This window comes from Ammospiza caudacuta, chromosome 4 (assembly GCF_027887145.1).
Source record: "Ammospiza caudacuta isolate bAmmCau1 chromosome 4, bAmmCau1.pri, whole genome shotgun sequence".
Taxonomy (NCBI): Eukaryota; Metazoa; Chordata; class Aves; order Passeriformes; family Passerellidae; genus Ammospiza; species Ammospiza caudacuta.
This window is the reverse complement of record NC_080596.1, coordinates 9672180-9685874: the sequence shown is the minus strand read 5'-3', so window position 1 is coordinate 9685874 and position 13695 is coordinate 9672180. Positions and strand designations below refer to the sequence as shown.

General features: G+C 37.9%; 1 protein-coding gene across 2 annotated transcripts; it reads left to right on the top strand.

Moving 5' to 3' along the window:
* Positions 1–460: 460 nt before the first annotated feature.
* On the top strand, positions 461–12442 carry BDH2 (3-hydroxybutyrate dehydrogenase 2). Of its 2 annotated transcripts, none has more exons than XM_058803645.1 (10): positions 461–510; positions 1874–1954; positions 3445–3523; positions 5416–5512; positions 6026–6134; positions 7287–7347; positions 8049–8162; positions 8687–8745; positions 9457–9549; positions 10751–12442. In XM_058803645.1, the coding sequence occupies exons 2-10, from the start codon at positions 1883–1885 to the stop codon at positions 10802–10804; spliced, it is 738 nt and encodes a 245-aa protein (XP_058659628.1). In that variant the 5' UTR covers positions 461–510; positions 1874–1882; the 3' UTR covers positions 10805–12442. The 2 variants fall into 2 exon arrangements, with proteins under 2 accessions (XP_058659628.1, XP_058659630.1); XM_058803647.1 differs by lacking the exon at positions 10751–12442 and adding an exon at positions 10375–10468.
* The last annotated feature ends 1253 nt before the right edge of the window (positions 12443–13695 follow it).

Here is a 13695-nt window from a genome sequence, read left to right as displayed (position 1 = left end):
TCAGATAGCTTTAAGTCTGGTGTGAGCTTATAGCTAAATTAGTTTGTTCTAGAATTTTTCAGTCTAATGACATTCATTCTGCTTTAATATATGCTAGTTAAACCACTAGAAACAAAAGATAAGTTGGCAAATCTCCAGTTTAACAACAATAAAAAATAGTCACATAAGTTTTGTCCTGGTTTGGAATTTGATAATCTACATTGCAGAAAGACATTGCTTGAAAAACAGGTTTGTGGCCTTTTGGTGGGAATCCTACTGATCTCTTGAATTCCCATTGTAAGAGTCAGCTAATGCTGGTGATACTTTTGTGTCCTTTCGTGTGCAGGAGAAAAATCACACTTTTTTAAAATCCTCAGTTTCACTAGATGGCAGCATCTCAGTATTTCAACAGGAAATTACGTTCGTCCAGGTTGGACTACAAATCCCAACAAGCACAGGGAAAAAAAAAAATATAGAACTTCCTTTGGTACAAGGGTCGGTGAATATAGCAAAGCTGTTCTAGATCTCTTGGTGAGTGACTGTATTAATATTTATTTGTAAAGGCTTCGTAGAATCAGTATGGCAAATGTTCATAAAACATGACTATTAGATTGAAAAATGTATTTATAATGCATTTTGCTTCCCACGTGTTAAGGCATTTTGGGCAAGTACTTGAACTGGTCCAGGTGGCTTTTGGAAAGAAAAAAAATTCTTCCATTACATTGCTTCAGAAGTCTCATTTGTTGAATGTGTAACTTGCAGGAAACAGTTTTGGTGCAACTTTTGTTAAGAAAAACATCTAACAATAAAGAATTTCTGATCAAAATAAAAGAATAATTTATTCAAAAAGTAGGATACTAAATTTGACTCAGTAATCTGAGTCACAGCATGGATTTGAACATCTATAGAGGACAGCACTGGCTGCTAACATAGGGAAGATTATGGTACCTTTATTTTAATTTCCCAGTGAAGTACTTGATGTGTTGGATTTGTGTGTATATTTAAGGACTTTGTTCTTATGACACCTTTCTACACCCATATCTACATAGACGAAGTTGCTTGGAGGAGTATGAGAATGCAGCAGTTTAGCTTATGGGGAACCCAATTAACAAACTCCAGATATTTCACTGTGACTAGAACACAGGGACCTCACTTTTTAGGAAGTTCTTTGAGATTTGGTATTTGTTTTCACTTGTTTGCCTGCATTTTTGTATGCTGTATTTCGTTAAACCTAACACAGCACTTAAACAAGGCTGTATTTTGCCTTTTGGCTGCTCCACCTAGGCTAAGGTAGCAGATCCTAGAGGTTCCCTACTGCCCCAGGCACACTCAGTGTTCCCTGAGAACAGGGAACAAGAGGCAAGACTGGGGGCTTCATTCCCCCACACTTTCCTGCTTCACTGGGACTGGGAGCCTGCTGTGCTGGAGGATTCCTAAGACAACTGAGGGCAGATACCAAGGCCAGGGCATTGTGTGGGATGTATTGCAGTCTAGGACATGGAAAAGTTTGTAGAGAAACAGAAGACAGACCTGCTTTCTGAGAATACCAGAGATAGTGGAAACACTAAATCTAGTGTTATCAATTATTGTACTGCCTTTTTTTTTTTTTTTGCCCGTTTAAGAAAAAATAAAATCAAATTTCTGTTATAATGAAGCTTAACTTCTGAGCTCAAATGCCTTTTGACTTCTTGAGACCCTTTACGTACTACTAAAAAAAAAGAAAAAGATGGGGCAGCCCTGCCTCTCAGAACTCTGGAAAACTGAGGGCCACAGGACAATTGTGATGGCAGAGGTACACCCTGGATCGTGTCTAGTTTTGGGAATGTGTTTGCATCTGATTCCAGGGGGGGATGGTGTTGCCTTGTTTGCTAAATTTCTGTTCATTCCCGTGCAGGTCAGCGCCATGGGGCGGCTGGATGGGAAGATCATCCTGTTGTCTGCAGCAGCACAGGGCATTGGCCGAGCAGCTGCTATTGTAAGTTGGAAAATGTTTGTTCTGCTGGGCCTGTGCAAGGTCTCTCATTCTAGCTTGTCCAGTGACACCTGCACCAAACCAGTTCTTGAATTAATAAACCACAGATGATGTTAGAAGCACACAGTGAAAAAATCAGGGAATAATGTAGTCACTATGCTGTATCATGCAGGCTTTGTGCTGTTTCAATTTATGAAAATCTTTGAGTGGAGATGTTAGACAAGGATAAGAACCAGATTTGAGGACAGCTGCATCTGCTTTTTTAACAATATATGGTTGGTACTGCCTGTACCTTTTATTCAACATCTCTGTTGCTTTGTTCTGGAAGAAAATAGAGATGATAGAGGGAATATTTCCTGGTCTAAGGCTGGATACTGTGAGGATCCCTTACAGTAAAGCCAAGGTATTTTACCTATATTCATGACTGACAAAACCAAGTTCACATGATAGTAGCACATTGTTCACAATGAGCAACTGTAAGGAACCCTTTACGAATGTTGTTTGATTACTGTTAAACAGAATTTAAGGTATGTATTAACTTTCCAGTTAGCTTATAACTCCTTTTGACCAGTTCTTCTCCTGCTACTTCCCTTTTCCATGGCAAATAAAAAACCCAGTAGAATTATCTTGTTATCTCTCTAATGTAATTAACAGCTCAGGAAAAGCTCCTGTAGCATTTTTGCTAGACTGGTTAGTTTCTCATTCGTGTGGCTGAGAACACAGAAGACTGCTGATCTTGGCTCTTACATGAATCACTCAGTCCAAGGAGCAGGTAATTCTCCTGATGACTTCACTTTGTAAATACCCAACCAACCATGAAAAGCTGGTATGGTTAATGTCACTATCCTCTTAAGCTGCACTTGGGACACCTATTTTGAAGATAAGGGGTTACAGTCCAAGATGTCAGAATACTTTTGACAGAATTTACTTCCTTAGCTGTTGATTTATCAGTAATCACAATAAAAAGAGGCTTTTGAGGAGTTTGTCAAGAATGAAGCAGTGTCTCTGGTTAAATATCAAAAGTCATGCTGCTTTCAATATTGTTCTATTCCAATTACTTGGATACAAAGGATTTGTTTTTAAAATCCTGGTTTATGACTTCTGCCTTTACCTGTCAAATTTTGTAATATTTTAATCTAACAATGGATTTAAATTAGATTTAAATCTAACAATACAGACAGTTCTAGCCCCATTGCTTACTACTGCAGCTAATAAGGGCAATAATAATTTCCATTATCTTAGTCTTGTTACTGTTCTTATACTTTATTTATAGATTCCTTCCTTTAGGGAAAACACCTTAAATCTGTCTTATCACACAAAGTTAAATAGTTGTCTGCAACTCCCTGATATGCCCAGAATGAAAACTTAGATATCAGCTACCTTCAGCTTGGCTTGGCTCCTATTTCAAGCCAAAAAGCACCTGAAAAGAAAACAGATTTTATTTCTGGCATGACCTGGAATATCTAAATATAAACTGTTTCTGTGTTCTCCAGGCTTTTGCTAAAGAAGGAGCCAAAGTCATTGCTACAGACATCAATGAGTCTAAACTGCAAGAACTGGGGAAATATCCAGGTAAATGGCCCTACATCAGGCATTAGTTCAGCTCTTACAAGTTTTGTGTAGGCTGTCTGAGATACATTTTGAGGATTGGAAAACTTGAAAAAGACAGGAAAAAAGAAAACCAGACTAGTTCTTCTGATGTTTGCATTGCTTTATGCTGTGGTATAAAAGAACAGAGATTTGCCATGTAAAATATTGCAACGTCAGCATATCAGAGTATTATTCCAGACATGTGGAATAATTGATTTTCTTGTGTCACAGAAGAAGTTGACGTTTGCTGGAACAGCACCCATTTCAGTTACCTTTTGCCTTCACTAGGCTAATTATCAAGTGCATCACTCTGGAAGGCATGGGATGTTTTTTTTCTCTGATCAAGAGAACATCCCACTATACAAAAAGGTAAACCTAGTGTCTTGCATTTCTATGGTCCATACTTGGCTTGTCCTTTTAATGCATTCTGTATTGTCCTATAGAATCCATATGTCTTTAGAAATCTAATTCTAGCAACACTAGATATGCCTATTCTGTGGTATAAATGTTCAGGCCTGAAGGTTGTTTTGTACTGCCAACACAGGAACATGCTTCAAGGAGCAGGTTTTGCACAGGCGTGTTTCTAATCACAAGTGGGATAGTAGGTTAAAAAGTATTTTTTCAGTATTGAAATAAAAATAAGACTTGGTGTAGTTCACAGCTGACAATGCTTCTAACTTGATTTGAGAAAAGAAAGTGGATTTAAAGAATTCCTACTAAAGGCTGACAGTAAAATACACAAAACCACAGCTGGCACAACTTTTAGCATGACTTTCAGGCTCTGCCAAATGGAGCTCACATAAAGAAATCCCTTTGTAATTGTTTCGGAACTTGAGGGCTTTTCGGGTTCCTTCTGAGGGTATTTGGGAAAATGTTACATTTTTTTCCTCTGCTAGTACGCTCACAAGGAAAGAAATAATTTTCCATATACTCAGAGCCATTTCCATCCTTTAGACATAAGATTAGTCAGTCTATAATTCATCAAGACTTGGCACTTTGAGGTCTTTGAATTTTATCCAGGAGAGGTAATTCCAATGTGATGTTAATCACCAGCCTGTAGTCTGATCGAATGCACAAATCTCTTCAAAAGTGTCTCTACATTTAACTAAGGCACAGAAAGCCTTTTCATGGAAACCAAAGCTTGGTGCTTTGGTTTCAAAAAAACCCAGGGTTTTATCCATTTCAAATCAAATTCTCCTTTGACAATACTCAGATGCTTTACAGAGAGCTTTACAGTGTTTCATGGAATCATATCTGTTGGGTTAGACTTTGGGACGCCGTGTAGTTCCATCTAGTGCTCAAAGTGGCACTGGTTAGAGCAGGTTGCTCGGGGCTATGTTTCATTAAGTTCTGAACATCTCTAAGGATGGAATTTCATCTGCAGGACCCTGTTCCAGAGTGACTGCCCTCATGATTTTAATTGTCTATGCAAAATAATTTTGCTTTATTAATTAAATTATATAAAGCTCATTCATAATATCATCAACTACACATGAGAATGTGGCATGTAGTGAGACTGTACGACACATGTAACTAGTTCCAGGTGTTATTCTATGATAATGAGTGTGAAAGTTTATTATGATTATATGAGTTCTCTAATTCTTCTGTGAGACTACAGTGCAATTCAAACTTCTTTGGAATGTTTTTATAGTAAATTAAGCTAGCTCATCTGCTTGTCATGCTGTATAACAATTAAAACAGTTGATCATTTTCATTCTCTCCTGAAATTTGAAATAGCATCATATGCTGTCCCAGATTAACCACTGCACAAACTTAATCATTGAGTGAATTGAATTTCAAGTGCTATCCTCAGCACATCAGAAAAACACTCAGCTCAATGAAATACATTGAAGCAAATGCTGTGTTTTTTCTAGGCATTCAGATACGGGTTCTGGATGTCACCAAAAAGGAGCAGATAGAAAATCTGGCCAAGGAGATTGAAAAGATTGATGTCCTCTGTAACGTTGCAGGGTAACCAGAATCTCTTTGCTACTACTGTTTTTCCAGTTTTCCCTGTCCTCCAGAACTACTTTCTATTACTTCAATGCATTTTATTTGTTATGTTTTAAGGGATTTTATATTCTTAATAGAAACCTCCATGTGTTTCCATCAAAACTGGACTTTTTTTGCACAGCCACATAACCTAGGACAAGATAGAACAGCTCTGGAACTTGTGTTTTCCTCACTCTATGGGTACCCTGTACCAATGGCTTTGGCCCTTCCAGCACAACAGTGAACAAAGCCTGACAGTCTGCTAGTGCTTTTTCTCTTTTTTTTGGTTCTTCTGTTGCCAATCATTTTGTTGCACATATTGAGTCTGCTTTGTGTCCTTGATATTTACCAGAAGAAATACACTGCTGTTTGCATTCTTCAAAGGAGCTCTCTTTAAAGCTTGGAAAAGTTAATTGCTACAAAACGGCAGTGGAAAAAGAGTCACAGAAATGTAATCTACAGACAGTAATCCACTTTATGCACTCATTCTAGGTTTGTTCATCATGGAACAATTCTGGAGTGTGAGGAGCAAGACTGGGACTTCACGATGAACCTCAATGTTCGCAGCATGTACCTGATGATCAAGACATTCCTCCCCAAGGCAAGGCTTGGCTGCCCATGACTTTCAGTCTCTGCTGCATTGTTTAAAGTGTGACAGATCAGAGTTGCTGCCACTGTGGCAGTGTACAAAATACAAGCGTGCCACTTTGGATGGGGGGCCCTTAGAGTATAGTTATCCTACTATTAAACATTCTCTTCATTGCATATTTCAAGTAGACAATTTATCTAAAGGATATGGTAGAGAGGATTTATCTGGGGAGTTGGCATATGTAAAATAGCTAAAATACTTCAGACTTTATGCAGAGCAGTGATGCAGTCTTTGCAATACAGTGCTAACTTATTCTACTACAGCACACAGCTGCACAATACCACTGCTACAAAGTGTAAATAAATCATCTATTTTAATATGAATTTTGTACAGCTCTGGAGACTATCCTGTGAAAAAATTCAGGGATGCTGATTAGAGCACAACAGCTCAGTGAACGTAGCAGCTCCAAGACGCTTCTTGGTTTTTCCATAATCACTAGGTTTGGGTGTACAAAACCTTGTGGACTGAATAAGGTGTTTGCATTCCCATAAATGCCAAGGCCAGATTTGAAAGCTGTGACTATGACTGGATGACAGCTATTATTTTCAGTATTCTTCCAGGTTTTTTTGCTTGGTTGGTTTGGTTTTTAGTTTGTTTGGCGGTGGTTTTTTTCTTAGCTGAACTTAATTTTCAAAGTTTGGGGGTTTTTAAGAATGTCAGGCATATCAGATTTTAGGATGCCTAAAAAGGTCATAACTTGAAGAAAATTACAATTCATAGATGCTAGAGTGTTGTGCTTTAGTCTTCTCCAAAACAAGAAGAGTTTGAGTGGGATCAGTGAGTTGCTTCATTTGTAGATGGTAAGGGCAGATGTCTGTGTGGTGTAACTTACTGTTGTGACAGAGGGCAATGACTGAGAGGTGGCAACCTAGGAAAAAATCCTTTCCTGCCATAGTGTTCAATCCTGACATGGCTCAGGGGAACTGAGGGAGAATTTCAGACTCTGCTTTACTGCTTCAGTCAATGGCACCTACCCATGCCAACTGAGCTTTATTGCCCTGTGTATCAAGTAGGGCTGTTCTGTGTGTTGCTGTGGGCTGTTTTGCTGAACCTGCAGATGACAAAACAGTTTGCATTTGAGTGACATAAGTACTCTCTTTGCAGATGCTTAAACAGAAATCTGGAAATATTATAAATATGTCTTCTGTGGCATCCAGCATCAAAGGTCAGTAGCTTGCTAGAGTTCCTTATATAAATCCTGATATAAATATGTAAATTTATATAGAAGTCCTTGTATAAATAAAGGTGATGGATACACAATATAAATATTGTGCCACCTTGAACTTAGAGGACATTCTAAATTCAAAGCTATTTCTAAATCCTGTGGAGGGATCAGTTAGGGAAAAAAAGGGAACACATTCAACTCAAACATAAATGCAAGGAGACAGATAGAAAATTGTAGAAACTCCAAGATCCTTACCTCTAAGCTTTTTTAATGTTTTGTAGCATTCTTTTTACCAGTATGTATTAACTAAGAAGGTATTACTTCCAGTGATATCTTGGTACATATGTTCTTCAGAGATATAATAAAGAAATGACAATTACATAAGTGCTATAACTATGCTTTCAAAAGAAGCCTGATCATGACTAACAGATGGATTTCTACTGTTCCCAAATCTTTGCTGCTTGTTACGTTTTCTAGACAATTCCCCAGACTTGAACTATTGAAAGATTGTGTGCTTTCCTCTGGTGTATACCTGAGTAGAATCTGGCAGTTGGCATTCCAACTAGCCTGCCCTTATGGAGCAGCTACAACTGCTACAGGAAATGCTGGAGTCCAGAAGCAGGTGTATATTGAACAATCTTGGCTCTTTTTTTCCTTTATAACTCTGTTTCTGTGCTGCCTTGACATGGACCTTGTGTTAGGAGTTGTGAACAGGTGTGCCTACAGTACCTCAAAGGCAGCAGTTATTGGGCTGACAAAGGCTGTGGCCGCTGATTTCATTGAGCAAGGCATCAGATGCAACTGTGTGTGTCCTGGTAAGTGTTCTTACATTATCCTGTGATCTAGGAGCAGATGCGAGAAGGCCAGATTGAGTCTGGCTTTTTTTAACAAAGAATAGACTTGGAAGTGTTAACTGAAGTTACCAGCAGTCTACAAGAACAGGGCAGGCTTGAAAGGCTTAATATAGAAAAGTTGTTGTTCTGTGGTTAAACTGGATGTTCAGTCTGATTAACCTAGTAGCTGCACTTTACACATACATTACACAGTAATTGAATGGTTCTTTTCAAAGATGCAGTCTCAGAAGTTAGAAGCAGACAAGAGCTACCTAACAGTCCGACCATTGTTTAACCATACAAAAAATATTGAAACAAATTCTCAAAACTCTTGCCTTCTATAGAAATTTAAAACTCTGTGCTCTGTTGGTGGCTTTGTAGTCTTTCTCCTGAATTATATTGCAAAGTTAAATATAGGTGTTAAGACATACAAATAGAACAAATAAACTTTTGTTGTGATTGCTGATGCAGTTGATTTTTAACACTGAATTTAAAATTTTGCTTAGGAACTGTTGACACACCATCTTTACAGGAAAGAATCCAAGCCCGGCCTAACCCAGAACAGGTGAGAAAGCAATTTATTAGCTTGGTCACATGTATATATGTTTAACTCTCTTTTAAAAACGAATATATAGTTGTACTTCTGCCCATATTCAAGAATGTCCTCAATTTCAGAGTATTGTGGATAACTTAACATTGCTGTCTCCTTTGAAAGTGTGGTCAGCTTGAACTTGAGACAGAAGCCTTACAGCCAGACCAGAACTGAAGCCTCAGAAGGACAATATTGGTTAGTGAATGCACAGGGGCTCTCATCCAGGGAAGCAACTTCAAGTGTTGGTTACAGTATCCAGTGCAAAAGCAGAGGAAATTTTCTATTGTGGCATGTATCAGCCACAAGGAAGTGCAAAAACAGCACAGACAGAGCATTCTGGCCTATGCATTTCCACATTATTTGGGATATTTAACCATCATTATTAGATAACGCTAAGTTCTCATCTGAAGGACATGGGAATATCTACCACCAAAGGAAGAAGAATTTTATGTTGGCTTTATTCTAGAATCAGAGATTTAGCTGCTTTCTAAAAGTCTCCTTATGTTTTTCAACCTGAAATTCATATCCCTGTTGATTTTATGTTTTTCCAGCTTTAATTCCCTACGTAATGCCCTAAAGGAAGTTATGACTAGAAGCCTGTTTCCAATACTGCTTTGTAGATGTCAGTAGGTAAAAATAATTGGGATTTTATTTTTGATATCCCAAATGCTCTTGCATATCCAGGCACTGAAGGACTTTCTGGCCAGACAGAAGACTGGCAGGATGGCTACTGCAGAAGAAGTGGCCCATCTCTGTGTGTACCTGGCCTCTGATGAAGTAAGTATAGACAATGAAATGTCTTGTCACAGAATCCTGTACTACTTTGTTATTCCCAGTAAAGAGGGTATTTGTTTCAGGACAATTTCCATTCTTTTTGAGCTGGATTATAACAAAAATTAAAACCGAACTATGTTCTTTTACTGAGTTCATCCTGCAATACAAAAAGTGTTCTGAATGTTGACAGTGATTGCAAGGCATTATGTATTTGGTGCCATAGCCTGGTGGTTGCATGTCACCTGAGCAAACTGACTGACCCCAGGTCATCCTGAATGGTGAACAAAATGCGCTTGTCAGCTTTACCAAGCTTGTGCCATGGCTAGATCATGTTTTAAGGAGGTAGAATTAGTAGAGCTGCTGGAGATTTTAGCTAATGCTCAGGGTGAATCTGCCATCCCAGCATAAGGAAAACAACAGACCCACTGTGGATGTTACACACCAGACTCCATATGACCACTTCAAACAGCACCAACACTAATGAGCACACACCAATGTTATTTCAACTGCTGTGATTTTACTGAGACTAGAAACTGGACTGGATTTGTCTGGACATGTCCAGCAGTCCTAATGTCCATGTCAAAATACTTCAGTGGATTTAGTTCAGTATTAATGTTGCTATTTGTCAGTAGTCTGTTTCTCAATTTCATTTTGGGTTTAGTATTTCCATAATGCTAATAATTTTTCCAGTCTGCTCACAGGGTTTTCAATGGTGTGTAAACAGAATTCCAATTTTTCAATATATTCAGAATGTTTCAGCAGTGACATAAGGAAGAATGTCAACAGTTCAGTTGCTTACCCCACTATCCATATAATTTAATTTTTTAGTTAGGTCCCATTATAATTATTGGCTGAACTGATCAGATTCTGCTCAGCTGAACAGACCTAATAACATCACAGTGTGAGGTATTTACTCCTGCAGGTAAGATATCTAAAGTCTAGCTTTTTTAAATTTATGCTCCCAGGATGCATTCTCATCTAAATGCATCTAGTAATACTTTTGCCACACTTCCTTGAATTAAGTAAAAGGCCTCAATTTCTGTTTGTTTCTATTTAGATATTATATTACTTACTCAGGTATTTTTGTAAAACAAAAAAAGTGTATAAAAAGAAAGCATATTTTTTAATTTAAAGAAAGTGTTTCCCTGTAATTAATAGATGTGAAAAATTACTTCAAATCATTGTTTATTTTATGTAATTTCAGTCTGCCTATGTGACTGGTAATGAGCTAATCATCGATGGAGGATGGAGCTTGTGATTAACTCTACCTGCAAATGGAAATTCATGCTATGACGGGCAAAAAATGAGGATGGTGTTTCTTGCAAAGATTGAGATCATGCATGTGATGTCTTTCCAAACAAATTTGCTATTTCTAGATTGATCTTACTGATTAACTTTTCCTTAAATAGAGAAATAGTGGAGTAAAACATACTTCATGTGGCTTCAATTTATGGCAGCTCCAAAAACATGAAAGAACAGCAGTTTAATGTTTAAGATTTCAGGAGGCCAAAAATACTATTCAAGTTAAAAAATCTGAGTTGTGTTTTAAGTAAAATCTGAATGAAAGGAATTAACTATTATATTTAGTCTCATCTTACTAGGTATTTGGAAATTAAATACATGTATTTGGAAATTAAATACAATTAAATACCCACAAGAACAACTATGCAAGGGCGATACTCTAGCAGGTATGGATGGGGGTATATGTGAGAGGAGTATTCTTAAATATATGGGTGGATTTTCATGAATATGCTTGACTTGAAGCACAAAAGCAAAAGGAGTGGATTTTACCACTCTAGATAGAGCCAATTGTCCTGGGGTGACGTTATGATGCTTCTATCCCCATTCATCTGTTCTGTGCCTTTAAGACCGGCTCTGAAGAGTGGAAGTGTTGTTTGGGTTTCCCTTATCAGGGATACAGAGACGAGCAGTACATAGGGCTGTTTTTTTTCACTTCTTGCTTCAGCTTGCTGCTTTGCTTGCTCCCTTTTCTGCTCTTGCTTCTGCTCTGCTTTGGCCTCTGCTTATTAGCTAGTTCTAGGTAAACAGTCCACATTCCTTCCTGGACTGTTTCTCCTCTCCTGTTTCTGTGACCATCTCGAACCTGCTCCGGACTGGGACCTGGGAACACCGAGGGTTTGCACTGTTCAGCTGCAGCAGCTGCCCAGCGCTGGAGGGACTGAGAACAGAGCCACCACCCACGAAAGAGACTTTCTGATTTTGTCATCTTTCTCAGAGCGGCGTCATCGGGTGCTGTTCATTTTGTGTGCTGGGGGGTGCTGTGCCAGTCAAATAAACAGGTTCTTTCCACCTCTCTCCAAGGAATTTTTTCCCGAACTGGTTGGGGGGAGGGGCCGTGTGCGTTTTGCTTTCTGGAGGGGCCCTCCTTTGCAGATTCTGTAACAAATTTGCCTTAAACCAGTACACCAATATATTTGTCTCCAAAATGTACTAAAGTACTAATGTACTAATATTGGACAAATTCTGTAAAATCTGTTGCTAGGTGCTATACTTTGGTGCTCTATGCCTTATTCTGAAGTACCAATACAGCTCACACTAAAGCACAAGGCAAAATTTCTCTGAAAAGGACTGTTTCTACAAGAGTATGTGCTGATGTTTTTATTGTGGTAGCACATGGTAGCTTTGATTCATGAAATAGAAACCTATTATTGTCAAGTTTCATACTCTGGGAAAAAACATAGGTCCTGTCCCAGAGATCTAAGGCAATGAATAACCTGAATTCACAAAGCATTTGTTTTGCTAACATACTGCTTAAAACCAACATGAATTACATGGTCTGACTGTCAGGTTACCTTTAACATTTATCTAGTTCATAAATGCAACTCTATGTAATTTAATACATATCTTCATATATATTATATACATATATATGTGAGGGAGCAATTAAAGACAAAATGCTACTTAATATGATTGATCAATAATCAAAGCACAGGAAAAATGTACAATGTTGTTTGTGTGTTTCTGTAATAACAACTGCCATGTTTATAAAATCATTGCTTAAGCTTTTCAATATCAGCTGAAACATTAATATAAATTACTTGATTTCAAAGATAATGACACACATCTAGTTAAAATCTTGCCTCTTATTTTGAAATTATTGTATGTAAATCTAGATTTTACTAATGAGAAAAACATTGTGAATATTGGCTTCATTGGGCTCATTATGGGCTTAACGTTTACCTTTAATCATGGGTGGAGCATTCTGACCTTCTGTAGTTTGTTTATGGGGTTTTAGAGAATCTAATATTTCAATCGAGTGACCCTGGCAGCCAAGCAGGATCAAGTTGGGGCACAAATCCAAAACGGCTCCAAAAATGTTCACTGACATAAACGCAAAATATTAAAAATTAAGGCTGGCAGGACACAATTTCAATGGTTTCAGAGTTTAATATGAAGGCCTAAGTCCTTTTGTAGTAGGTGCATAAGGCTTACCTTGAAAACAGAATTTCCTCTTTACAGTAACGAAGGGAACGTGTACTGTGTATTCTGAAAATATAATTAAGAATAAGAGAGAAAATTCATTATACTTATTGCACATTGACCATCCTTACTTGATGTTTCTAAACTCACTTAAAATTGTAGCTCAAAAATGGCTGCTGCTGCTGTTGTTGTCAAAGTACTTTGCAAGAAAATAAGTACCACTTGCCTTTAAATTGCACTAAAAGGCACAAAAGAGTTTTTTTCGTGGTAGGCCAAAAATCTGGTGGACCAGAAAAGTATAAATCAGCAGAGCTTGCTGCCTCTTGCCTTGTAAGCAGCGCTTTTCATGGAGGTGTTAACAGTTGCAACTCTGAAATGTGTTCCAATGTCATGAGGTTTTTCAGCAGACTTGCAGGAATTATTAAAGGAAAATGCTTCTTAATGCTCTCATGACCTAATTCCCTGGTCTGTTTTTAATGGAACTGGGTAATTCTCTTTGTTTTCCTTCCACCCTAGTGATAATATAAAGAGGCTTTTTGACTTTTCAGATTCTAGGTCAAACTTTTCTCTTGTGAGGGCGGGAGAAAGACTTCCCTAATTCTGAGTCCTTCTGGAAAATTTAATCTGATCAAAAAATGCTTTCATTTTCTCTTGGATTTGCAGTCAGCTTAGTTCTGTGTTATGATACCAGGAGCAAACTAGCAACAT